Genomic DNA, 25,845 nt, shown 5'->3' with positions numbered 1-25,845 from the left:
CAAAACTATGGCTTCAAAACATACCAATGACTAGAAAATACCTAACTAAGGAGCATTTCATTAGACCAGGGTCAGCAGCTGATTCATTAGCATCACCTAGAAGGCAGTTTCCCCTACTGTCTCTGCACCCCAGAGGGGAGTTTGGATTACAAAACTCAGAAGACCATTTGATCTGTGTGACATGCCTGCCACACACAACCTCTTTCATAAGCATGGTATTTAACCACCAGCACACATGGTCATTCTTGCAGACACTGAGAAAATTCATACATGACCTGTGCATTTTCTTCTTCTCCTAGAGAGTAGCCAATGGACTGGAAGTATTGAGACTCTACTCTTGATAGTTGTTAGAATAGTTTTTAATCACTTACAGCAACCAGAATGCTCATCATCTAGCTTGAGAAAGAAATCTCGTCCTTTGACAACAGTAAACTTTCTTGCAGATTGCTTTCTGCTATGCTTGCAGGGTATGATAGAATGAGCATTTGGGGCTTTAAAGGAAAACTGTCAGGTGACTTCCTTCATTTAAGGCAAAAGAAGAGTAAAAATCCCATAACTCCTTTTCCTTGATTTAAATGGGCTGCATATAGTGGAGTAAATGACTCCACAGGAGCTGCAAACAGACAACTTCATTGAGGACAAGTTACAGGCTGTAAGTAAAATCTTGGGGGACACAGAATAGCCACTGAAAGCCCTCTCTGAACTTGACTTCTGTGTATATCTGGGTTGAACCTGACTTCTGAGAAAACAGGCAGCCAAACTGTACATGTAATTTCTCCGTGAATTATGAAAACATGAGGTTGTGAAGCTCTGTTTTTTCCTATCCACTCACAGCAGTTCTGATGCCTCTGTAACACAAAAGTTAAGGCCAAAAGCTTCTTCCTTTACCCACAGAGAGGGACATAAATTTGCATTTGAATATAAAATTTAGAACTTACGCATCACAAAGAAAAGAACTGTGTGATTATATGAGAGGGATTATGAGTTTAATAATCTTTGCTCTTCCCCTGCATGACGTGTATATAAGGGAGTACTGCCTTCTTAAGGGAAAACCAAGAGGGAACTTCAGCTGATTTATTTGTGTATTATAATCCCAACACTCAGCAATGAGTTTTTAAAAGGCAGCAGTCCCTGGGAAAGGAGTCCAGCACAAAACTTATCTGACCTAGTGTGCTCTACTACCTTATTCCTGAAATCTTGGCATTTATGATCCCTTTTCATCAGAAACACCATAAATGAAGTAGTTCAGCGTGTTCTTTTGCTGCCATATTTTCTGTCCTCTAGGGGGAGATCAGCAATGGTCCAGAATGCTGGACTTCATTTATTTCTCAGGATCAGAAAGGAAAAGATGTCCTAGTAGTAGACACAGTGGTCAAAGTAATGAGATTAATAAAGTTGAGGGCTTTTTGCAACAGAATGAAAAATTCTGTATTTAAACAGATCACTCCCACCACACAGAATAACATGCCTTTTGTTCAGAGATTTACCATGTTTAATTAGTCATTTTTTCAGTATCTTAACCATGTAATCAATTAAATAAAGTAATAAACAAAAGTGTTCAAAGTGAGGCAATACTGTCATGTTATTATTAAATTGTGATCAGATATCTGTGGGACATGGAAAACTAAAAATAAAAGTACATAACCTTTGCTTCTCTAGCAAAATTTTAGTGCCAAATTCTGCTCTCAGGTAAATTTCTATAAAGCATTGTTCACAACAGCATCCCAACAGAAGGGCATGTTCATGGTTTTAAAAAGTGCCAAAGGTCAGTAGTTGTTCTCGTATCTTAAAGGCTCAGCACGCACCAAGTGGAGCCCTGGTGCCTGACTCGTATCACCCCGCTGCCCTACTACATGCAGCCACAGCATCATTCCTCTCCAACAAACTGATTTGATTTCAATAGCTAATAATTTGGCTAATTTTTTTTAACATCAATTTGCCTGCTTCAACAAATGAGAGCACAATTTGGCTGCTTTCTCAGGGAAAAGGAAGCCAACCAAACATGACTTTCACCAGGCCTCAGTTTTTGGCCCCAGATTTCAACATACACTATTACAGCAATCAAAAGAACCATAGAAATTACTTATTTTACTGTTCCTTAACACGTATCACACAGTCCTGCAGCAAGCAGAATCACAGATGAACCTCAGAACATACAGAGAGCACAACTACTACACTGGACATGAAAAGGAAATTTTATTAAACATGTTTACATAACATGAGTTGGAAGTTCATTTAAAAGCACAGGGGAGTGTTAAGACAAGTGGTCAAAATAGAAAGATACTATCGAATTATAGCTAGTTGGTTTTTGTCCACTAAGACAGAACAGGATCTAGTAGTAGTGCACCAATGCTTGAGTTCTTCCTGCTCAGCAGGTCGAGCAGTAACCAATCTGTGCCCTATGGAAAGATGGGCAGAATAATTCCCATGTGTTGAGTAATAATAAATAGTTCACTTGGTGCAGGCAGTATGTCTATGAATTAAAACCTAGTGTGTACACAGTTTCTACATGTGTTACAGCCCCACAGTAGGAATCTACACCAAAATAGTTATTAGAAGGAATTTGGTCCGTACTACATCACGTTTTCCATAGGGTAAAAAATAAAGTCCATCTATAGACATTTAGCACCAGACCCACAGACCTAGCCTGGCTAAAACCTGCAAAATGTCTATAAGAAAAATGGATGGCTTAGATTTCTTGGTTACTTCAGTATAGTAATTACGAGCAAACTGTACAAGTACATGCAACATACAAGCTGGCCTATGTGGAACTAACATACATTATTAAATAACCTTTTTTCATCTCTTTTTACAAAACGTGCATGCAGCTTTGAACAGTTCCAAGTCATGCTGCTCTATTTGTGTGATCACAAAATTCAATGGCCTGTAAAAGGAGGGGAAACATATCAATGCACCTGCAGGAATCTGCAGTTCTTCGCACATTTACAGAATATCACAAGGGATTTCAAGGCCAAGAAGAACTCAAATGAATAAAAAGCAAATTGAAATTTGATTTTTTTTTCTCCAAAAAGTAAGATATCTTGCGTTAAAAAATCAAGCCTTGTGCTTGCATCAATCTCAAAGAAATGTAAACTAAAATTTGGTAAAAACATTAGTAAGTGCAGAATATTTCAACTGGAATCTCCAGTGAAACATTGAACAACTCATACCATGCTCTATCCAGGGCAGACAGGTGCGTCTGAAGCGACACACATCAGAGAAGCCTGGGTACAGCTGAAAGTGTCATATGCTCAATTCATTCCTGGTCAACATTTTGGGAAGTCAAATATACATTTATACACAGAAACATGAGTATTTCCTCTCCAATTCTAGGAGGAAAATTGCATTACCAGTAACATATTCAATGTCAAAATTAAGACTAAAGCTGCTTTATACCAGTCCCCAGCAGTAGTTGCAGAATTCTTCAAAATTCTTCCATGCAAAACATCATAAACAGAAAAATTATTTTATATATATATAATGCAAACATATCTGCTTTTTACAAAGAAAAAGTGGCACTGTGATGATTTCTATTTTTAAGAATATAACTTAGATCGGTCATTTGTTCTGGGTTCCCATGTGAAAGACTTGTAAGTACCAGAACTGAGGAACTATTTGAACTCGCTGGAATTGTAACTGTGGCTGTTGAACACTTTAACGATGCTTACAGAGATATGCTTCAGCCCTTTTTTGTTTGGTTTAGAAAAAGAAAGGAAGGGTCTCTGTTAGCATTGTGAGGACTTCTACAAAACTAGCAGAATCACGTGGCAAAAAACTAGTGGAAGTGACAAGTACAGAAAAACTGCTGAAACACCAGGAAGGTAACACTGCTTGAGGGCTCTCTCAAAATGTGAAAAAACAACATTGTTAACAGAGTGAGAGCTTCCAGTTTGGGTCATCTTTGACTTAGGTCGAATCTAAATGTCCCTCTCTTTTTTTCTTTTTCCTTTCTTTCTTTTTTTTTTTTTTAATCATTATAAGCATCAGTGGTAGCTGCTAATAGATTAGCTGTATGTGATATACCTTTTTTCTGTCAATTTAAGCCATCTCTCGACAGACAGACAAACGTTTGGATAACTACTACAAGCAAAAACGGAAGTGATTGTCTCTCTCCAACAGTGTTTCTTGTCATGTGAATATCTGGTTCCAATTGTTATCCTGGGTGATGTTTTGAATAGACAGCACCTGCTACTATGATCTAATGCAGGGAGGCCCAGTTGAACTTTCCAGAGATGACTGGGAAGCCCTACGTGTCAGGGGAGTCAATGTTGGATCCACTAGCGATGAAGGTGGAAATAATTTATACCAGCCTATTACCACGCTGGACAGATCCAGTTCCTCCAGAAGGATCTGGGCAACTCCCATGAAGCATTTATGGTCCATTCGGCCATAGTCTCCCCAGACTATTACCTGGAAGAACATAAAATTAAGGTTCATGATTGCCCTTAAATCCATGCTTATACAGGGTTATATACTTAAACCTGTGCTTATGTATGTTCACTCTTGTTGTTATATGTGTTAATGTAAGGACAATGTTATTCTCAAGAGTGAATGACTGCTTCCCTTTCATGGGAAAACCTCATGTCAAGGCAGGAACAACAGTCAACAAAAGAGAAATGTTTAATGCAATAAGACATTTTGCAACTCTGAAACCACAAGCCACAAGGATGTCTGTAATGGTATTTATAAAATTAAATGCTTAGTGACTTGGAATGGATTTACACATACTCGTTAAATTTAAGTGAACATGCAAGTGATTCCCCAAATGACAGCCTAAAATGGGATTAAGAAGAAACTCACCTGAAGGACTTTACCCTGTGGACTTTCCTCAAAAACCAGTGTCTGTTGGTACAGAGGATCAAGCGTCTTCCTTGCAATTCTTGTCTTCTTCTTAGCTATACATGCTCCATTTTCCAGTAAATACACTTTAACATACGGAGCTGCAAACAGAACATCAAGAATGTTATGTTTGGACTTACAGTGCACATCTGAAATGGAGGAAAAATGCCTTAAAAGGAAGCAGAGTAGAAAGAAAATGACACACATTATTTTCATTTTATCCTCACAATTGTATAATCTGAATACAATTATATTAATAAAAAGGATGACACAGCCCACAAGAAATCAATTTGATTTTGATAAACTTTGAATGTAATGATCTAAGATCTTACTAACAACAATTACACGTCATGTCAGTCATTTTAAAAACATTTTCTTTTTCCAGAAGTTAGCTGTCACTGACAGCTATTTTGGATTCTCTGTAAAGGCTCAGGGGTCAGAGATAGTTCAAAGCAAAAGGAACCTTTAAGACTTTGCCACTTCAATGACACAGACGCGAATTGCACTTTCATCTCTAGCTCCTAAAGAGATTGCAAAGTACCATCTTCACTAAATGTTATCTAAAAGAACTGTTCCAGGTTTTACAATAAGCAGTGGTTGGGGTATTGATTCTAAATCTCCTCAATAATTGTTTCTATAGATAACTAGAACTTCAGCAAATGTCCTTATAAAAAATGATACAGTATTATTACAATATATATTATGTAAATTATTGACACTGACAGGAACACTAGCACAAGCTGCTCCCTTCTTGAAGCACTGCTGTGTACAGTTTTTTTCCATACCTGGGGTAGATTTGGAGCCAGGTTTTTGGATGAGGCCACGGGCTCTAATGACTTCTACTTCTAACTGGCCTTTTTTATCCACCATTCCAATCTGGATGTCACCTGAGAGGGAGAAGAAAGAAGCCCACATTTTAGAGAAGGAGTACAGCACAGGAGAGAAGGTATAAGAATGAGAAAGACTAGTTTTATATTATTCTTCTGCATTACTGTGCGTGTTGTGTCTCCTGATGATCCCTTTAGCTTCTCCATCCTTAAACAGGGACTAAATAATATTTACTTAGGGAGCATGCTTCCCTCTCCAGGTATACAGTTCATACCAGCTAAAAAGAGGTATTTTTTTCTTCAAAAGTCTCCACGAAGCACACAGGTGACAATTTTTCAATTTTTATCAATATTCCACACACATTTTTGGTGTGAGTAAAATGTCACAACATGTTAAAAAAAGAAACTGTTTTCATTTCTAAACAGTCAAACTTGTTTCCTTGCCTGAGTTTTGACAAATGACATTTCCTGCAGAAAAAGGGAACTGCTTACTCTGAGACTAAGCACTGTTCTGATCTAGATCAATAAAACACAAGGGCAGTAAACTATGTACTGATGCTCAAAACATTGTATCTCTATACTTTCATATATCATGTAATCAGCTGAGTAGAAATCTAAATTAGATTAAAATAGGCCATTTAGAATAAAAAATGCACACTATGACATGAGCAGCTACATGATACTTGAGCAAATATATGACCAACATCCATGAAACGTGAGAACGTATATATTTGATATGTAAGCTCTGATTGTCGAAAAAAATGCAGAAATAGCTGATCCTGAACTATAGAATTTGGAGTATGGATTTAGAGAAACAGCATTTTGAAATTAATTAGGCATGAGATTTTCACGTTTCTCTAACAGCATATTAAAGCAGTGTTTATACCTTGGTATGTGAGGTATGACAGAACAGCAATAAAATTTTTTTTATCAATTAAACTTTGCTTGAGTAAACACAGCCATGTTTTGCACTAAAAACAGTTCAAAGGAAAGTTCCAACAAGCCTGTTTAATAGCACATCTCTGTCTCATATCCACAATAAAACATGCAACAGGTAACCAGAAGGGGGAGCGATAATCCAAACATCTTCAAATTGTAACTAATGAAAGGATAGCACGAAGCAGATCTTCTAAAAATTGTTTAAAACATGGTGGAGTGCTTTTTGTGGGCCAAAAGCACTATCTACTTGAGCCTATTGTAGATAAAGTTCTAAAGAAGTCAAAATAAACGTTTTACTCAAGTTATCTGCAGAAAAATCTTTAGTCACAAAACAAGATTAAAAAAAGAAACAGAGAAAGTGTAGACACTTATATGCATGCCAATAAAGCCATTTAGATATTTATTGGAAAAATAATCTCACTAATACATTTTCTTCCAAAATAATAATAAAAATGTTAATTTAATAAGTTCAATGTTTTATGAATGCTTTAGTAGCAGTCATTTGGATTTTTTACAGCAAGTTTTGCCTTAGAGGGTGTTCAAAGCATTCTCAATATAGTTTTCCTTCTGCTCATCAGTTGGGAAGGGAACACTGTTTTTTGAATTTTTTTTTTTCTGTTTCTCTCTCCTTTTTCAGATGTGTCTCAGTAGTGCTTCCTAAAGCTGGTTTACCAAGACAGTTGTATTGAAGCATTGGCCATTTATAATTTCCAGCAGGAGAAATATTATTACTAGTATCAGATAATATTACTAGCCTTATTACTAGGAGAAATATTATCGCTAGTATTGGATCAAGGACTCCTCAATTAGCATCCTAAAGCATGTCTAAGAACTGCTCATATCTAAGCAAAAATATTTTAAAAAACTCCAACCCCAAATGTGTCCAAAGATAGTTATTACACAGTTTTGCACTCTGTTACTCCTTCTACAACTCATACCCTGTTCATAAACAAGCTACAGCTAATGCTGCTAAAGGAAATTGCAGACTGGTCTGGAAAATAGAGAACATCACAGATAGCCCCCAGCAGCTGTTGTAGAAAAGGACTTTGTGTCTCTCATGACAATCCCTGGCTTTATCAGTGACTGATTGCTGGTCATTGCAAATGTTTCCAGAAGTTTCACTTTCTGGAGTTAGATGAAATAAACTTGGAAAAGTGTGGTTTGGCCAGAAACCCTCTGTCACATCCAATATAATCTGTGTCTAGTAAATACAAACTCTGAACAGTTGAGATTTTGCAGCGAGATACGACAGGAGAAGTCACAATACTTTTGTGTGGGAAGTAAAACCCCTATCTTCAAATTGCAAATAAGATTAGCCAGCACCTCAAATGGTACAAACAGTTTTTCACCCCTCTTTGGGTGCTGCCATGATAGGAACACCAGTGACTGCAGATAGGACCTTCATGTTGACAATGAAGGAAGACATTTGGTAAAAATCCTTTCGGTGCTGTAGTCTGCCGGTGTGTGCATTAGTTAGTTGTCTTATTATTCATTTAACAGAGGAGAACATATCATGCTTACCCATGGCAGGGGTTGCTAGTGTTTGTCGGCCTACTAACTGTGCAGGTCCCAGCCCATCGAGGAAATCACTGAACTGACTGTCAGCGCCCAGCCGTACTCCAGGAAATATTAAGCTGAAACAAAATAGAAGCTGGTTAAGCATAAGAACAGGATTAATTTCTGTCATCCTACAGTATTTACCACAAAAGTACTACTGATACAAGGCAAGCAGCTCAGGATGCACAATGAAAAATCATTCTGCAGCATCAGGAATTATGTTTCCCATGGACCCCAAAGCAGTGTAGAGAAATTCTGCACATCAACTTGAAGTAGTCCATAAAATAGGTCTTGCTAAGGAGGTCTCCAGGAGCAGTGAAGAGGTTGATAGGTAAAAAGACTAAGAATGACCTTGTATAAGAGAATATAAAAAGCTTCATGAAATTTCATAGCCTGTTCTTCATTAGTGAGTGTGTGATTTACATTGATCCAAACCCCATCCGCATCACTTAGAACAAACAGGGAAAACAGATGTATACACTAAATTATACATTAAACAGCTGCAGCTGTTTAATGAAGCCGTAAACTGGCAGGTAGTAGCAGTAGTGGTGATTAGAGCTAAACCTAATGCCACTCTCTAGCCAAAATATTTTGGCAGACAAATCTGGATCTGCAGTTGCTCCCCCACTCTGTCACAATACAAACTGAACACATCAGCACAATGTATATGGAAACATTCAAGGCCAGGTTAGACAGGGCTTTGAGCAACCTCATCTTGAAGATGACCCTCCCCAGGGCAGGGGGTTAGACTACATTACCTTTACAGGTCCTTTCCAACTCAAGCTATTCTATGATGCTATAATGTGTACTTTGCCAAGCTGCTTTCTTATATTCCATAGTGTCCACTTTTTCTTTAAAATAGATATACAATCTCCAAAAAAAAACAAAAGAAAAAAAAAAAAAAACAAATAGGGAGAGAAAGAGTGATCCATGGTGGGAAGACTCAGCTTTGAATTCCTTATAACAATTATGAGAAATAAATAACAGACTGTGAACCAAGTCTAGACAATGTATTCCCCAGCAGGCCATCCACCACTTCTTCAAATGAGATTCCCTATTAGACTGCAAAAATAATAACAAACTTCCTATTAAAACCAAAAGCACCTAGTACTAAAAGCTTTGGATTCTGCACATCAGGCTTATGTGCTTCAGCCATTCAACTCACAGTTCTTTTCAAACCCAGCAGCTGCATACAAAAAGTCCATTCCTCTCTTTCTATGCCTGCATTAAACTTATTGACTGTTGGTGGCTGAAGCTGGTCAGAAAATATCATAGAATCATAGAACAGCCTGGCATGGAAGGGACCCACAAGGATCATCAAAGTCCAACTCCTGGCCCTGCACAGGACAGCCCCAAAAATCTCACCAAGTGCCTGAGAGCATTGTCCAAACACTTCTTGGACTCAGTCAGGCTTGTTGCTGTGACCACTCTCTGGGCAGAAAAACATTTTCTAACATCTAACCTAAATCTCCCCTGATTCAGCTTCATGCCATTCCCTTGGCACAGTGTTTTTATTTAGAAAAGTCTTTATTTTCCAAAAGGTAAGCTTTCTCACAGGAATTTAGTTTGGATTTTTTTTAAAATATGGTTTATTTAGTTGGAGGAAAAAAAGAATCTCAAGGTTTTCAGTTCAACACCAAGATACTATCTGCTTCTCTCCCCAGTGGCACTATCCTTTCACTTTTGCATCTGCTATGAGATATTTCTTGCTTGTTTCATTGGCCTTTTTTCCAAAAATTTGTTACATTTTGCCAGAGGCTGGGTAACAACATTGCAAATATTCCCTTGAGATCACACTTCTGGCTATACATATGATGATGAAGGTTGGAAGTACACATTAATCTTAATGTGTATTAATTCTAATCCATTAAACTCCAGTTAAGGGTCAAGCAAAAGAACATGACAAGGTACCTGGGGTGCAAGCACCCAGTTCGCTTCTCAAGCTTGCTTTTGTCACTGCCTTACTCAGAGGCTGATTCTCAAATCAGCAATTTATGGCTCTACCTTTCTGTCCTGCAGACGTCTGCTGTGACCTCCATATCCAGACCTTGGCTGCCCCAGCCCTGCCCAATCTATTTACACACAATGAGGGTGGAACAGAGGATTAAACTGTTCTACTGAAAATGTCCTCAGCCTTAGTGCTGGGCTCCCACCTCTCCTCTCCCCTGCCAACCAGGGAAACAGGCTCCCCCAGCTCCTCCCTAAAGGGTCCAGTTTATTTGGCCCTTTGTCACCAAGGTGAGTAACTGGTGCCCTACAGATTGACACTCCAGCCTAAGAGAAGGGAAGGAGAATGGCATGGTGAAGTGTTGAAAGGGTAGAAGTAATGGCCAGTCAAGGAATCATAATGGGGAAAACACTGGGATATTTTACTCTTGTCCCTCATTCTTCATCTAGTCTTTATCTGCTTTGGTTTTGAATTAGTGATGATGGAGCCTATTTTTCTTACATGGCTCTTAAAATTCTTAGCATTATCACAGAACTATAGAATGGTTTGGGTTTGAAGGCACCTTAAAAATCATCAAGTTTTGATGCGTGTGCCATGCACAAGGACACCTTTCACTAGATCAGGTAGTTCAAAGCCCCATCTAACCTGGCTGTGAACACTCCTGATGATAAGCCTATCCACAATTTCTCTGGGCAACTTGTTCCAGTGTTGCAAAAAAAATTAGAGTGGTGAGAAGATCTGATGATGGAGGCACCTTTACACAGATCCTTGCCACTGCCACCACAGCAGCCTTGGCCCTTTGTGCCTCATACAATATGCAATAGCAATTGTGGTAACACAGTAAGCATACAAAAAAGTGAAGCAAAGAAGTCCAAATCTCATTTTTTTTCCAGGTCTATAAAGGTGCATTTGCTCACCCCCATTTTCCCCTTTATTTGGGGAGTCATCTTCTAAGAATTCCCTGGTAACCACTACACCTTGACACATGCAGTAAGAGTTCCACTGAGAACTGTGAGGATGCTGGAATATTCCTGCATATTTTTGTGTCAGGACTGCTTTTGTTCTCCTTTTCTACATATCAAACTTCAGCGGTGAATGGAAACAGCTGCCCCATTCCCCACAGCTGTCTGACTTCAGCTGATGGGGCAGCTGGGCCCTGGGTTTACAGCTCTTAATAAGAGACTTGGAACAACTCCAAATTAAACTTTCTTTGTATCTAGTACTACTGAACGGAGTTTCATATCACAGGGATTCATATACAACATCTGAAGTTTAACTATGAGGTAATCCAAATATATCTCAAAGAAAAAGCACCCCTGTGTTGTGTTTTGAGTAATGCAGTCTTAATTTAGTTGTCTTTTGATGAACAAAATGCCTCACTGGGTGACAGGGAAAATAAGAATTCTTAAGAAGTTCTGTCTCAATTTCAATTTCCATGAAATTTGTGTTATGTACCTGAAATAGTTCAGTTTTTCAAATGTTTCAAGAGGAAGAATCTTTACACAGAGCTACTCCCTTCAGCTAGAGTTTGGGACACCCCAAGTAATGGGAAAGAAACTTCTACTTCATTAGAAACATCTCCTACATTACTGATATTTTTAATGCCACTTACTTGCCCTCGGAGCTGTAACTATTTATGCTGCCGTCAGTGGATTCTCGACTTGGCTGTCGAACCATACGACTTCTCATCTCTGCTGCCATTCCTGTTTCTGTGCTTCTCTGTATCGTGCTCTTTAGCTTCTTGCTGCCAGCCTCTGAAAGCAGAGAAAAAGAAGCAACAGTTAGAATAACTCACAGCAAAGCCTTCTCTTGCAGTTTTCACCCAAGAACAGTGATTTGACTTGGTCATTCTCATTTATTAACATAAAAAGACTATTCTGATAGAAGAACCAATCTCTCTTCCTCAGTTACAAACTGGAAACGACTTCTCTTTAAAAGGCTGCAACCTGAAGATCTTTATTAGGGCAAACTGTTAAAAAATAGATGTCTTGTTAATAGCCTTTACACAGTTAATAGATGTCTTGTTAATAGCCTTTACACAGTTGGAATGTAGACAGGTTGTGGTACTGTCTACTAACCACAAACTTGGTAATATGCCTCTAGTCACCTTGCTAGGTTGAGTGACTGCAAAAGAAGATACAATTCTCACAGAAGATATAAAAAAAAGGGAAAATATCCTTTATGCATTCCACAGAAAAATGATAAATACTATGATATTTAATATCAAAAATATAATAATGTATTTTGACTTGGCAAAATCTTACTTCTCACCAGAAAATGTCTTTAAAGTAAACAGTAGACTTTACAGAACATATGATCTCAGCAGTTCTGAAACAGAAAGAACTCTTGGGGAATTTGTTTGGGAAACCACAGAATAGTTAAGCTGGACAGGACCACAGTGGAGCATCTGTTTCAACCTCCCTGCTTCCTAGAACCCATTGCACAGGATTGTGTCCAAATAGTTCTTGAATATCTCCAGTGAGGAGACTCCACAACTTCTCTGGGCAGTCAGACTCCAGGCTTGCAACTGTAGGATTAGAAAGTAATGTAAATATTTTGAAGTAGTTTAAAGACTTTGTCCATTTGGTAAAGCTTCTATCCCATGTCCTTTAAAATGCAATTTCATTTTCATCTGGAAGTTTTCATGTTTCCCTTGAGCAAGAAAAGCTTCCAGTCCTTTACAGGTTCTCTATGCATTATGGCTGATCTAGAGTGAATTCTGCAGTCACACAGCAGAAATTAGACTTCTAGATGATGATAGTTGTTCTCAATGATCTCTAAATTTCTTCCACCAAAGCCTCCATGTGATGCAATAAAATTTGTTGTCTTCAAACTCATTGTCCTGTTTTTTTTCAATTTAGTTCAAAATATGTACCGAAGTTCAATGGGTAACATTACTTTCTCCCAGAAAGTAATAGATTTGACAAAGTTTCACGTAAGTACATGCTACGACATTCTTCTGCATTTACCCCTTCATTTCAGCATTCCTTTATTCCCACCTGGAAAGTCTGCGTGCATATTTTTCATGGTCTGCTCAGGGAAACAGATGAAAAGCAAATATTTCTTCCATCTTCACCTGCTGTGGAGACTGAATTGCTCTGAAAAAATTTTCACCTTCCTATTGCACATTGTTGATGTTTGAAACTGACAGATCTTGACAGATCTTATTCATCACAATAAGACTTTTGTAGCCCCCACACAGCCTGCCCATTCCCAGGGTGTTCAAACATGCTGTGGAGATCAGCTGGCCCTTGCTCTTTGGGTCTGCAGAGATGGTGCAGGGCAAGGAGAAATCATAACATAGAGCTGTAAGATTAACCTCTCTGAAGCTCTCAGGGAAACAGCAAACATGGCCAAAGTGAAAGAATTACTATAATGGGCTTAGAGGAGACATGCCCACAGTGAAAGGAACTGAGGTTTCCCTCTTAAGCTTTTTGGACTGGGGTTTGTTTATTTACGGCCGCTAAGCTGCACCCAAATGCCTCTATGTGGAAGAGATCAGCTACTTTTACAGATCCTTTCCTCCCTTCTCAGGCCAACAGCTCTGAGGTTTTCCCGTGGGCCACTACAGCTCATCCACATTGCCAGTCCTTGGTCAGCTGAAAACACATTAACCTGTGAGGTAGAGTAGGCTAGGCAAGGTACACCAGGCTGCGCTCTTGCACAGGGCAGGTGGCTGTGGGAGGGATTTGCTGGAGCTTCAGTGACTCTGTAGAAACTCAGATGCTACATTTGGTCCTGAACTTTCTCTTTAAAAACTGAGGATGTGTTCAGCATATCAATACTGATAGGCAGGATGAGCCTCAAAAATAACTCAAACAGCACCTAGGAAGTATAAGCCACATACTGAGTTGTACTCCAAAGCAGGATTTTCACATTTTCTGTAGGTATGCACCCATACTGTTTTCTCAATCTCACTCTCTCTCTCTTGCCAGGACCTGTCTGAAAATGTGTGTGTTTCCATCTGCTCCCACAAGTATGTGAGATTATGTGGTTTACCCCCTGCCTGCATTTCCAGAGCCAGCCAGATCAGGCAGCATGACCTGGAAGAAACAATAGGGTAGAGCCTGAAATGTGTTCAGCTGAATAGGGTTGTTTATGAGTATTCAGGGCTCAGGAAAAGTAAATGAGGAGACTCTAGAGGTAGCTACAAGACCACAAATTGGTTAAGATATGTTGTTCTCGACCACCTGGACAACATGGCGGGTGCTGAAATTTAGCAGTGAGAGCCAGGTTGTCGGGACAGATAACAAATACAGTCATAGAAATAATCACTGTAAAAATATCCATTCACTAAATTACAAAAATTACTATTTTAGCTCTGAGCCACAGTAGAGATGGAAAATAGCAGATGGATTTTTTTTTTTCAAAGAGTAATGGTACATTGTCATGGATAACATTGGTACTACTGTTTAAACACACTTTTTTGCTAAACAGATTTGAAAAACACAGACCCTGAATTAGGAATCCTTGTGCATGGCCAAAACCTTGTCTAGCTGAGCAGCAAGTACTGGATTGTCTTTTCCCAAGTACTTTTCAAGTCACTGCTCTCTGTCTTACAGTTCCAGATTCTACTTCTTTCTTTTTTCTCATCAGCATTTTTACTTTTCAGGTAGAAGAATCAAACATATCCTTTTGCCTCCCCTTATGACTGCTATTAATACACACACTGTTTCCCAGGAAAAAGAGAGCCCTCCAATTTATTTGCTTTTATAACCTCAGTCAATATTCTGAAGTACAATCATAAATAAAACAGTAACCCAACAGAATGATGAAACACAACAAGAGCTTTATGGCATAGAGAAAATTGCTTTTGCCCACTGATAAGAATCAAAATACTTGTTGCACAGGTTTTTGAAGTTTTAACCGTGGTCACTTATGCATCTTATTATATCTTACATGATATAATACATAATATTTTCAATTTTAACACAAAAAGTCAAGACATGGCTTCTCTTGTTAGTCAGCTTCTCTAAACTTCTCAGCAAAACCTAGTCCTGGGAGGGGAGGGAGGGAGGGAGGGAGGAGGTGCTTAACATGCAGATGAGTTGGGAACTGCTGCTGTTTGTAAAGGTGCCTTGTTAAAGTGAACTCACTCTGGGATACAATTCCAGGCCTGCCTTGACTGCACAATGAAATAAGGGATCCAAACAAATACAAGTGTTTTCCCTGCTATTGATAAGACTTCTTTTAGACAACTTCCACTTTCCTCTTATATTACTTTTAATCTAACAGCTCTGCATATTTCTTTGGAATGCTATCTTCACATGAATAATACAAGTTCATTAAATATTCAAGTTCAATATCTGTGCTATTACATACTGAGATTTTCTGCTCTTGTCAGGGTGTTTATTGGAGAATGCTTGCTCCAAATCTTTATTAGTTTGATATGTACAATCAAATTTCATAATACATTACAGTTATTTGCATGCACTGTGTAAATTACACTATATTCATTGCGCAGGCTGAGAATGTCTCTACACAGAATATCATTTAGATGTAAAATTTACTCCAAATGGTCTCTGTGCTTCTCGGCTGTGTCAATTGTGTAAGGATTTCTTCATGCAGGAATGCAGACTGATGTGCATAAATTACATGTAAACAGCTGGCTTGACAAGTAGAAGCTGGAGAAAAACTACTAAAAAGCAAATGTGATGAATATTTTTTCAGATTTAATAATTGATGCCAAAGCATCATAAAGCAGCCACCTGCAGCTATGAAATATACACAGCTTGTAAGCATTTTGCAATTAATCAACAGGCATTTTGCAATTAATCAACAGGTTGTAACAGTCCTGCTATAACATGCAGATGAGTGTGTACAATGTGCTATTTCCATCTACTTATTAAAAATATAGCCTATAGTGATTCCTGTTTGTTCTGACAAGAAACTGGCCCCTGATTTTGCTTTTTCCCAACAAAGTAAGTTAACAAAGGCCAGGACCTGAGTAACCAAGCACAGCAAAAAGCAACTGTGCTCTACCTTATATCTGCACAAAATATCAAAGCATCTGATGTGTTCCAAATTTCTGTACATCCTAATCACTCTGCAGCCTAGGAGCCAAGAGCTATTAACAACAGAATTATAGTGAGAGGGTCAGTGATATTATCTAGAGGTTTAAGGTGGCCTACTACAGATACCTCAAAGCTAGCTTTACATTCTAAATGTAAGTCCAGTTTAGAGAGGACAATGCCAGACACCCCCCCTTCCAGCCCTGCCACACTTAGCCAAGGCATGGCTGCACATGGCATCACCATTGGCCTGGCTTTTCTTTTGTGCTCCATGTGGTACCTGGAGGCAGTTACTACATTCTGCTCTTGTTTCAGTTCAGAAGTCTGAAATGATGAGGGGCTGCTGGAGCAAAGCTTTCATCCAAGGTGCCAAGGTACATATTTCATGCCATGGGTCAAGGCTAGGGGACATACAAGAAATGTGCAAGGACGTGAGCTTGGCAGCTCAGTCAACAGGACAGTATTAGAGACCACTGCAGGGCAGAAGACAATCCTGACATGAGTGGCTGTGTGCTGCCTATGGGGAGAGGTGCCTTAAGTGAGCATTGCCCAGAACTGTACCTGAGGGCAGCTACTTGGTTAGCACCCAAAGAAGAAGCAAATTCACACACATGCAGCGCCCAGGTATGTGAGAATTCACGACTGGTTCAAAAGAACACACCAGAGAACAAAGCATTAGTGGATTTAGCACCACTGCTAAATCCACTAATGAAAGGGAGCATAAGAAGTGGCATTGCAGGGCTCAAGGGCAATTCAATTGCAGTATCAAGTATGCTCTTGCATCCAAAGAAAGCCTAAAACTACAGCTCCAAGCCAGCTCTGAGAGAAACCTGGCAGGACTGTGACCATATGGTTGGTGTGTACACTGACTGTGTGAGACACCAACGAGATTGTGTCAACTGAATAGCAAGGGTCAACCTCAAAGATCTATAAAAGAAAAGCCAAGGGGCATAATTCTTTCTGGACCTTTCTGATGTGTTAGTGACTTTAAAACTTCAAATTCAGCTGCTCGGAGACCTGCTGGGTTACAATTTCTGCAGCATCCCCCTCACTTTGCATGTAGTGCTTTTAAACAACATTGAAAAGTGCCCCTTGGCTTATGATCCTAAAACAGAGACAGAAGAAAAAAAATACATAGTTCAAAGAGCATTTGATTTTTAAATGTGTACATCTCTCAGATGAACTCAGCAGTACTTTGATCACTACGACTGAAAGTGCATAGCAACTATGGACAGAAGATAAATAGTAAAAAAAATTGACATTTAAATACAAATTTCAACAATACGAGTTTCTAGACTTTATATCATGCAATATTCCCCTTTACTTTCAATTCTGTGTATTGTGCAATACTCTCCAGAATATAATGCTCTTTGTAAAAAGATGTGAAATGTTGCAGTAATTGTCTTTTAAGTATTTCTTCCAAATAGTTCCTCCAAAAGAAAGGAGAATGCTGTTAATATTCTGTTAGATCCAGAGTTTTAAAATCCAAATATAAACCATCATATATTTCTTCCCATTTCTATTTATTAAAGCAAATCTACAAAAAATTATATAAATTACAAAACCTTCTCGAAAGAATATTTACCTTTTCAGCCAGGATAATTCATTGATAAGAAATTTCATCAGAAGTTTGGAATAAACTGTATCTCAAAACTGTATTTATAAAGTCACAAACTCATCTGGCAAACACCTTTCACTCCCAATACTTTCAGATTATACATAAAAGATAGTGCAATTAGTCCCTTAATATACACAATATATTTTTCTGACATATGTAGAGCAAAGGAACAATCACCAAAGGAGCAAAGCACCAATCCTGAGAGAAAGAGACTTCACTGAATTGATGTCAATGGTTGTATCAATCTTTGATGGCATTTTAGACAGTGTACATACAACAGAATCTCACCTTTTGACTGTATTTTTCACTGAAAATCAAACTTGCAGAGTCAGACTCTTAACAGTTTTAGATTTAAAAGTAACTTATCCAACAGCTCCTAGTGGCTTGCATGAAACAGAAGTAGCACTTTGAGAGCAAATGACAGGAACAGTGCAAAGCATCAAAACAAAAGCACCAAGTGGAAAATCAGGCCATTTTTACTAGCTGACAGTGGTCTCAAAACTTTAAGCAAATGTTTTTACAGATTGTATCTCCTTTAGATATTTTAGACATATTTACTGAAAAAAAATAAAAGAATAAAAGTAGAAACAAGCATGTGTTTTAGATGTTTATTCTGATACTTATGTTTTTTTCATGTCAGGGAAGAAAATCTGTGTTTAATCAGGACATATGTATCTTAAGGCAAAGCAAGGATTTCTGGTCAGAAAAAGATCAGTTATAGCTTCTGAAATTTATGAAGATTAATTGTTTTGTCCACATACTTCCAATGATGAGAAAAGAGCCACTATCTGTCAGCCAAAATGAGGCAATCAAAGATGATCTATAGCAACGAGTTTCTACTTCTGGGATTGTGCTAAGCATACTTTATAAACATACAGAAATGAAAGCATCTTAATTACCTTCTTCACCCATATGCAAAGAGCTATACAAAACCAGAATATGTCAGTGAAGCTGGTAATAGGTACACATGCCCTGTTCTTCAACTCCTAAAGCCTATTGAAATGAAATTTAATTATTAAAACAACAAACCCATGTTTCCAACAAATTATTTACTATATAAACAGTTTATAAAATATCAAGCACTCACTTTCTCATATACTCTTGGCTTTTTTGTTAGATGGGAGGAGAATGTGAGACAGAGCAAAAGAAGCTCAGGAGAGCTGTAAGTACTTCAATAATAACATTTTTAATTTAAAACACAGCCCTATATTACAACATTATTTATAACCAGCCAAGCCCTGTCAGAGAACTGACATATGGTATAGAGATAACATTTGTCCAAGGCAAGGGTGCTGGGGCACAGCTTGCAGTTAATACAGCAGGGGAAAATGAACTGCAATGCAGAAAAAAAAAAAAAGGAGATTTTTCAGATAAACCAAATCAATGTTTCATTTAATTAGGAATTTATACATATTTCAATAACTTGATGTCTTTTGTGGTTTTAGGCAGCCATTACAATTTTAGTAAATTTGAGACCTTTTAAGAAAGTCTTCACAATTACAAAGAGTTCAGTATCTCTTATTAAAACATGACATTGTAATTAATAAAAGACAATATTTTACAGGATGATACCACCAATATTACAATTTATAAGCCATCAATAGTAAAGAAATTCACTGCTACTATGCATCTTCCAAAAATTTCCCGAGAACTATGTGCTGTACATGATGGAAGCCCAAAGTCTACTTACTTTAATAACCTCCAAAAATCTGTAAATTGAAACACTGTCAAAACCACTAGTGCTAAAGTATCCTCCAGTAAAAAATGTTACATGCCTTTTTGTACAGTTGAAAAGTTTCTGAGTAATACATCAACCTAATACAATTACACAGCATACTAATCAGGAGACATTACAGCTTCAGAAACAGTTCCTTCCTTTTCATCTCAATTACCAACAGTGAAATTATCTGAAAATGCTTTACCTTTTCAGTAGTTTGATTTGCTCCAACTGCAACTTTCAAGCACTCTAAGTATTATTTTACCACTACCAGCAACTCCCAGGTGAATATCACACTTCCCTTTAAAAATGTTAATAACCTGCCTTTAAGAGATCATTTCTAATGTATCAGATCAACACGGTGCCACACCAACTCCGTTTTTTCTTTAGTGACTGTAGCATTGCAAAGCTGTAACTCCAGACTACCATACATTGCTAAAGCAAGACTCATGAACAGGCTCACCACAGTAAAACATAGAAAATACAAGCTTACCTTTGGTTTAAGCAAAATTAAACATTGGCTAAGATATAATCCTTAGCAAGCAGCCAGCACCTAAAGCAGCTTCACCTTTGTTTAAATAACTTGTGTGGTTTCTGGGTAGAATAAATCTTTGGGGTCCTGGCGTTGCCTCTCCCTCGTTATCCTGTAACCACTTGGCGCGGCAGCACTGCGAGGAATGATCAAGTTGCTTCACTCACAAGTTCCTTTTACAACTGTGATTACATTACAGGGCCTTGCAGAGAAAAAAGGACTGAACTACCTGCCAGCTAGCACTTTGTAATATATTGCTGAAAGGTTAAAAAATTCAGTCAGCACTGCATTTTCCAGAGCACAAAATATTCTAAGCAACCTTGGTCAATGGTCATGCATTTTTTTTAATGCTCCTGGTCAAAATTTGATGAGGAGTCAGATGAATTCAGAATCACATTTCTCTGTCCCGGTGATTTTGACTCATTTTGCATGAATTTGGTACAAAACCACCTGAAACACTGCAAACCTGAGAAAACATCAAATTAGCATTAAATATTAAGTTATAGTTATGCAGCAGAAAAGTCTAAATGATGTTACTGTCTTAGAGGGACTTGAGCACAGCAGAGTTAAAAAGTTTCACTACCTCTGAAATGCCCATATGCATTCTGAGAACAGAACTTCATTATTTAATTGCTCCTTTCATCTTTAAACTTCCTTTTGACATAGAAACAGACTTTGCAATATTTGTTTCTATGTCAAAATTTTCTGTTTCTGGCATACCCTATTCTGAAAATGTATTATACTTTCATTTTGCAATTTGTTAAGAATCAACTGGCATTTGAAATTCTAGGGACCAATGTGCCTTCTCAGGGTGATTACAGCCAGAAAGGAAAAAGGAAATTACTCAGCATTTGTCAAGCCAAAATAAGAGCATTATTTCAAACAGAATTATAATGAAGAAAAAATTAAAATGTGCACAATACAGTTCTGTAGATCTTCAAGTTATGGTAAAGTTCTGGTTATTTCAAGCATAATAAAATAATTAAGGAGAAAAATGCCACAAATTAAACTGTTCCTTTCAGCTAGTAAACACATAACAGATTTAAGTAACACATAACACATTTAAGATTGCAAAAACTGTAGAGGTGACAAACTCAAAATCCTCCCCGGTAGTGATGCAGTATATCTCATGTCACTCCTATGCAGAAATGTCCATGTATTTTCATTGCTTAGGCACAGATTTCCTATTTAGTGCAATAGTTGAAGTTATCTTCTTGATAATTTTAGAAATAATGCTTAGAAGATGATATTACCTTTTTGAAAAAGACATAGCTGTATGGTATGCAATTCTCTCATGATGTGCGTTAAATTAAAAAAAAACCCACAAACAAAAAACCCCAAAATATGATTAAATGGAAAGATTTTTCTCAATACAATACCATGGTGGGAATGAAATGCTGATGTTGGGAGCTGCTAATGTGTTCATGTCAGTCTCCCAAGACCTGTGTTCAGCCTGTACCTGGCAAAGGTTCCAGGACCTGCCTGCCACCTTGAGCAGTTTTGCACAAAGCACTGCACTTGTGGCAAGAGCACCGAAGTTCCGTCTCACACAGGTTCTTGCTTAGGGGAACTCCACAGAGCTTTAAAGTTGAAATAAAAAACACACAGGAGGAAAGCTCCATGGCTCTATAGCCTCTCAGAAAGCTCCTTGGGTCACAGCCTTTCCTCCTTTATGTTTCTTCTCCTAATCCCAGGAAAAATCATTCCAAATATTCTTATTTGTAGGGCCAAATCCCCTTTCCAGGATTAAAATTGTTTGACTTACTCTTCTGGATGTGTAACACAAAGGCTGACCAAAGACTTGGCTTGTTCTTCCACCACTGAATCCTGAAATATTAAACTCTCTACAAAGTAATTTTTTCTTGGTAGCCTCCAAAGTACCACACCTCAAATAAACTTTTATTTAAACTTTCTACAAATTTAGACAAAATATTGCATGTTGTTTTTGCAACCTTGTTTGCACTGCTGTCCCTTGTACCACCATCAGTGATCCCACTGAAGTTTCAGCTATAGTAAACTATAACTATGCTCTTTTTCAGCCAAAGTACCTGTGCTCATGCTTACTTTGCTTTTGAATTGCTTTTAAAATGTAACTACCTAAAGTTCCAAGCCAGCTAGGTTGTGATGACATACAGACAATACTTCTCACCTTTGAGGTCAGCCCAGGTAATAACTTCCAGAAAGGAGGTTAAAAACTCAGGAGATGCTCTTTCTTTTGATCAACTAGAGTTCAAATCCAGCTAATAGTGGTCCCGGTGCAAAAATTTATCTTTTGAAACAGCTTTTTATTCACAGTAGTAGTTAAGACAGGTAAGTAGTGAGCAAGACAGTCACTTAATGCTTCCATTTCCAAAGAGCTTTTTGTGGCACTTCTCTCAGTCTGGTTTGCATTAGTTACAGCCATCTGTGGGTAAGAACATCTACGCCTTGGGCAGCGGATCTGTGCTGGATAAACACTGCATAACTCTAAGATATAATTATTCCCTTTGTGTTTATATTATTGAAAGTGGACAACTGCACACAAAGACCTGCTTCAGAGACACATCGTTCAGCCAAACCTCCCAAATGAATGCTCCAGCATAACTCTGCCATGAAATCCTAAGGTGTGTGTGTTCATTATCAAATATGCTCTGAGGAAAACACCACTGACAAGATGTAAAAGTTCAGCTGTGCCACAGACAGACACCAGCACAGAAAACCTGTCATCAGTATTGCTTTGATCTCTGGGCTAGGTAGGGAGCAGCGTGAGACAGCAGGATTTTCTGTAACACCTTGCATTTTGCCATCAAAGACAATTACAGGTTATTTTTGCAGTCCCTATGGCTGCTCATTTCTCATTTCCCCAGCTCTCCTCTCTTGTCACACACCTTGCTTAGCAAGGAAGCACTTGCCTGTCTCAAAGGAGAAGCAGATGAGACAGCACTCAACAGACATGAGGTAAAAAGCACACCAATACAGAAAGAGTTAATCTGTGATTTCCCTAGTAAATGACACTTAATTTTTTACTACAAAGCAAGATTTTTTATTGTTTTATAATAGATTTAGCATATAAATAATCTGTTACAAATATGATAAAAAGCTAAGAGAAATATAAGTACAAGGGAGAATTAGCCATATATATAATAAAATAATATTTGAGAGTATCTGAATTACAGCCAATAAATAGAAGCAGAAAGTGATCACTTACAAAATTTTAAAGCCCTTTCAGACACAAGGCAGAATCAGATGGGGGGAAAAAAAAGTGGTGCTAATACAGCCTATCTCTACAGAAAAAAAAACCTGATTCCCTCCCAAACTTCTAGATATTTCTGAAGTGAACACTTCCAAACTGCTGTGCCAACTAAAAGAGAACATTATATGAAAGACATATTTTAATGCAACTGTGCATGAATACCAGTAAGTTTAAGAATCAAAGGCACTTGTCTTGAACAAATAACATATCCAGAAATGTTGTTCCATGTATGCTGATAACAAAAATACAATACAAAGCTAATTTCACTACTTCTGAACTATTTAACAGGCCATTTCCTTCCCTGTGTATTACTCAAAAGCAGATGCTATGATTGAGCATTAAATTTTCCTGCTGTATTGATATAGAGCACTAACAAACCTATCACAGCTGAAGAAATAACAACCATTTAATGATAAACTGGAAAATCAAACTTGCACATCAGCATTGGCACCAAAGAAAATGTGAAAGGACAGCAGAAAATTGCACAGCTCTGTACAAAGGGATATTTTCAAATCCACATCATAATAACAAACATGAAAATCTGCAATAATCAATCAGCCAGTATGAACCAGATTTCGAATTCTGAATATACTTTTGGATAGCAGAGAAAAAGTTGGCTCTCCAGAGTACACAGCACAAAATCAAAATATAATTAACAAACCTTATTTTCATGGTTCTAGGCTTACTATTGGTTAAACAGAAACCTGCCTTTTCCAGTAACTTTAGACTCTATTACTCAAGCCAAGTAGTACTACATCTTTCCAGGGATTTCCATATATATTAGCTCATGGATGAAGATCATAAAATACAAAAGTAAAACAAACTTGCCTTTCATAGCAGGATTACACCATGGTGCTCGAACCTTGCAGAGCTAATGGTTTGAAGGTCAGGCTCTTTGGAACAGATGCACTAATCTCTTATTATCTCTATTACACAAATTATTTCAGATAGTGTTTTTTCTTGGAACTGAGAGATAAACCTCTATTTGCTGCCTAGGATTATTGTGGTCATTAATGAGAGTGGTTCTTCTTGGGTGTGTTTTAAGTGTGAGAGGGTAGCTGCTGTTAAGTACAGGTTGGTATCAAAATAGCAATGGCCAATTAAACAGCAGGGAAAAGTAAGACACATAAATTCCACATAGGTAAGATGCTCTCAAAACAAGTATTAAACATAATGTATGCACAGAAAAAAAAAAAGATTCCTATGTACACAATAAATCAAAATCTCATAAGGTAAAGTCTAAGATCAGAGCACAGTCTTGCTTTATAATTAGGAAATACTATTTAAGGAAATATGCTGTTTTGTTGTTATACTCTCTATAATATGTCAGACTTTAAAACTCCATGGGTACAACAAAATCTAATGTGACAGAAGATTTGAGATAAAACAACAAATAATAAAAAGTGCATAAAGCCTGGCTTTTTTATATAAAGCTGGAATTACTATCTTCCTGACTAAGTAAGGTCTGATAGGACATAATACAATTATCTAATTGATAGCTAACTTCTAATAAAAACACAATGAAAGATGACATCAAGAGCATGCAAATATCATAAAACAGAAATTTTGGGAAGCTCCTTGATAAATTAAAAGAAATAGCTACTGCCAGAATAAGAACAATGTAAAAGTGAGTTTGAATAAACTTAAATATCATACATAGATATTTTAATAACTATTTTCCAGTCTTTAAATCACCATAATTATATGTTATTAAACACACCATCTTAAGGCTATGAAAAGTATCAAAACTAGTATGTCAGATATTAGAAAAATAATATTTTTGAAAAAGAGTCTGCAATAACAAGATTTACCCTATCTGTTAGTGACATAGCACTGAAGATATGTAATGAGCACAATCTCCACTTTCTTTTGAAATGAGTTTTAATCTGCATTTCAGTGGTAACAGGAGCCAATGTAACTGAAAAATGACTCAAATCGAACTTTTTTTTACTTAATAATCCTTTCATACAATGTGCCTGATTGCATACTCTCTTCAAAATATTATTTTTATTCATGATATCTCCTCTTTTCCTCGGCTTCTAATAAATGTATTTAATTTTTAACAAGAACATATTCTAGTGGAAAATTGAAAGCATTTCTCTTAGGATCTACCAATATATAGTCAGAAAAATTCTTAGAATAATTTATGGTTTTTTCCATTGAAATCTTTAAGTAAAATCAATTTTTCTAACCCCTGCCCAGGGGCAGTTTTCTCTGAAGACTGCACTATGTGTAATGCCATGTTGGGAAAGAGAAAGATACCCACTGAAGACCAAAAGTTTTTCAAAGGCCTTAACTTTTCTATATTTTTTGTCATCCTCAAAGGAACTTTAGGCTACAGAGAATCACTGACTATATCAAACAAAATATAAAATCATGGGTTATTTAGAGCAAATCTGAAGTGTATGGTGTTGTTAAATATTTTCTTTTCCCCTACATCCAGAAGAAGTTTTTTTGTCGTACATATTCACAAAAACATGCAGAATTTTCACCAAGTCCAAGTTCATCATGCGTAGATCTCCATGGGGCTATTCCCCATGAAGCATGCACAGGACTGAACCTCACCATCACGAGGACACTTAATACATCATATTTGAAGAAAATTCCTATACTTTGTAATGTAAC

General features: G+C 37.5%; 1 protein-coding gene across 31 annotated transcripts in view; it reads right to left on the bottom strand.

The window, feature by feature from the left end:
* Window positions 1-2,177: 2,177 nt before the first annotated feature.
* The window catches only part of RIMS1 (regulating synaptic membrane exocytosis 1), a 305,676-nt gene continuing 282,008 nt past the window's right edge, over window positions 2,178-25,845 (bottom strand). For all 31 annotated transcript variants that reach the window (XM_064707378.1, XM_064707380.1, XM_064707383.1 and 28 more), the window contains 5 exons: window positions 11,723-11,864; window positions 8,127-8,239; window positions 5,625-5,726; window positions 4,801-4,940; window positions 2,178-4,410 (listed from right to left, as the gene is read on the bottom strand). In XM_064707378.1, the coding sequence (XP_064563448.1) occupies window positions 4,192-4,410; window positions 4,801-4,940; window positions 5,625-5,726; window positions 8,127-8,239; window positions 11,723-11,864 (716 nt within the window). In that variant the 3' untranslated portion in view covers window positions 2,178-4,191. The remainder of the gene's footprint in view (window positions 4,411-4,800; window positions 4,941-5,624; window positions 5,727-8,126; window positions 8,240-11,722; window positions 11,865-25,845) is intronic.

This window comes from Zonotrichia leucophrys, chromosome 3 (genome assembly GCF_028769735.1).
Source record: "Zonotrichia leucophrys gambelii isolate GWCS_2022_RI chromosome 3, RI_Zleu_2.0, whole genome shotgun sequence".
NCBI lineage: Eukaryota > Metazoa > Chordata > Aves > Passeriformes > Passerellidae > Zonotrichia > Zonotrichia leucophrys.
This window is presented reverse-complemented; position numbering and strand designations above follow the sequence as displayed.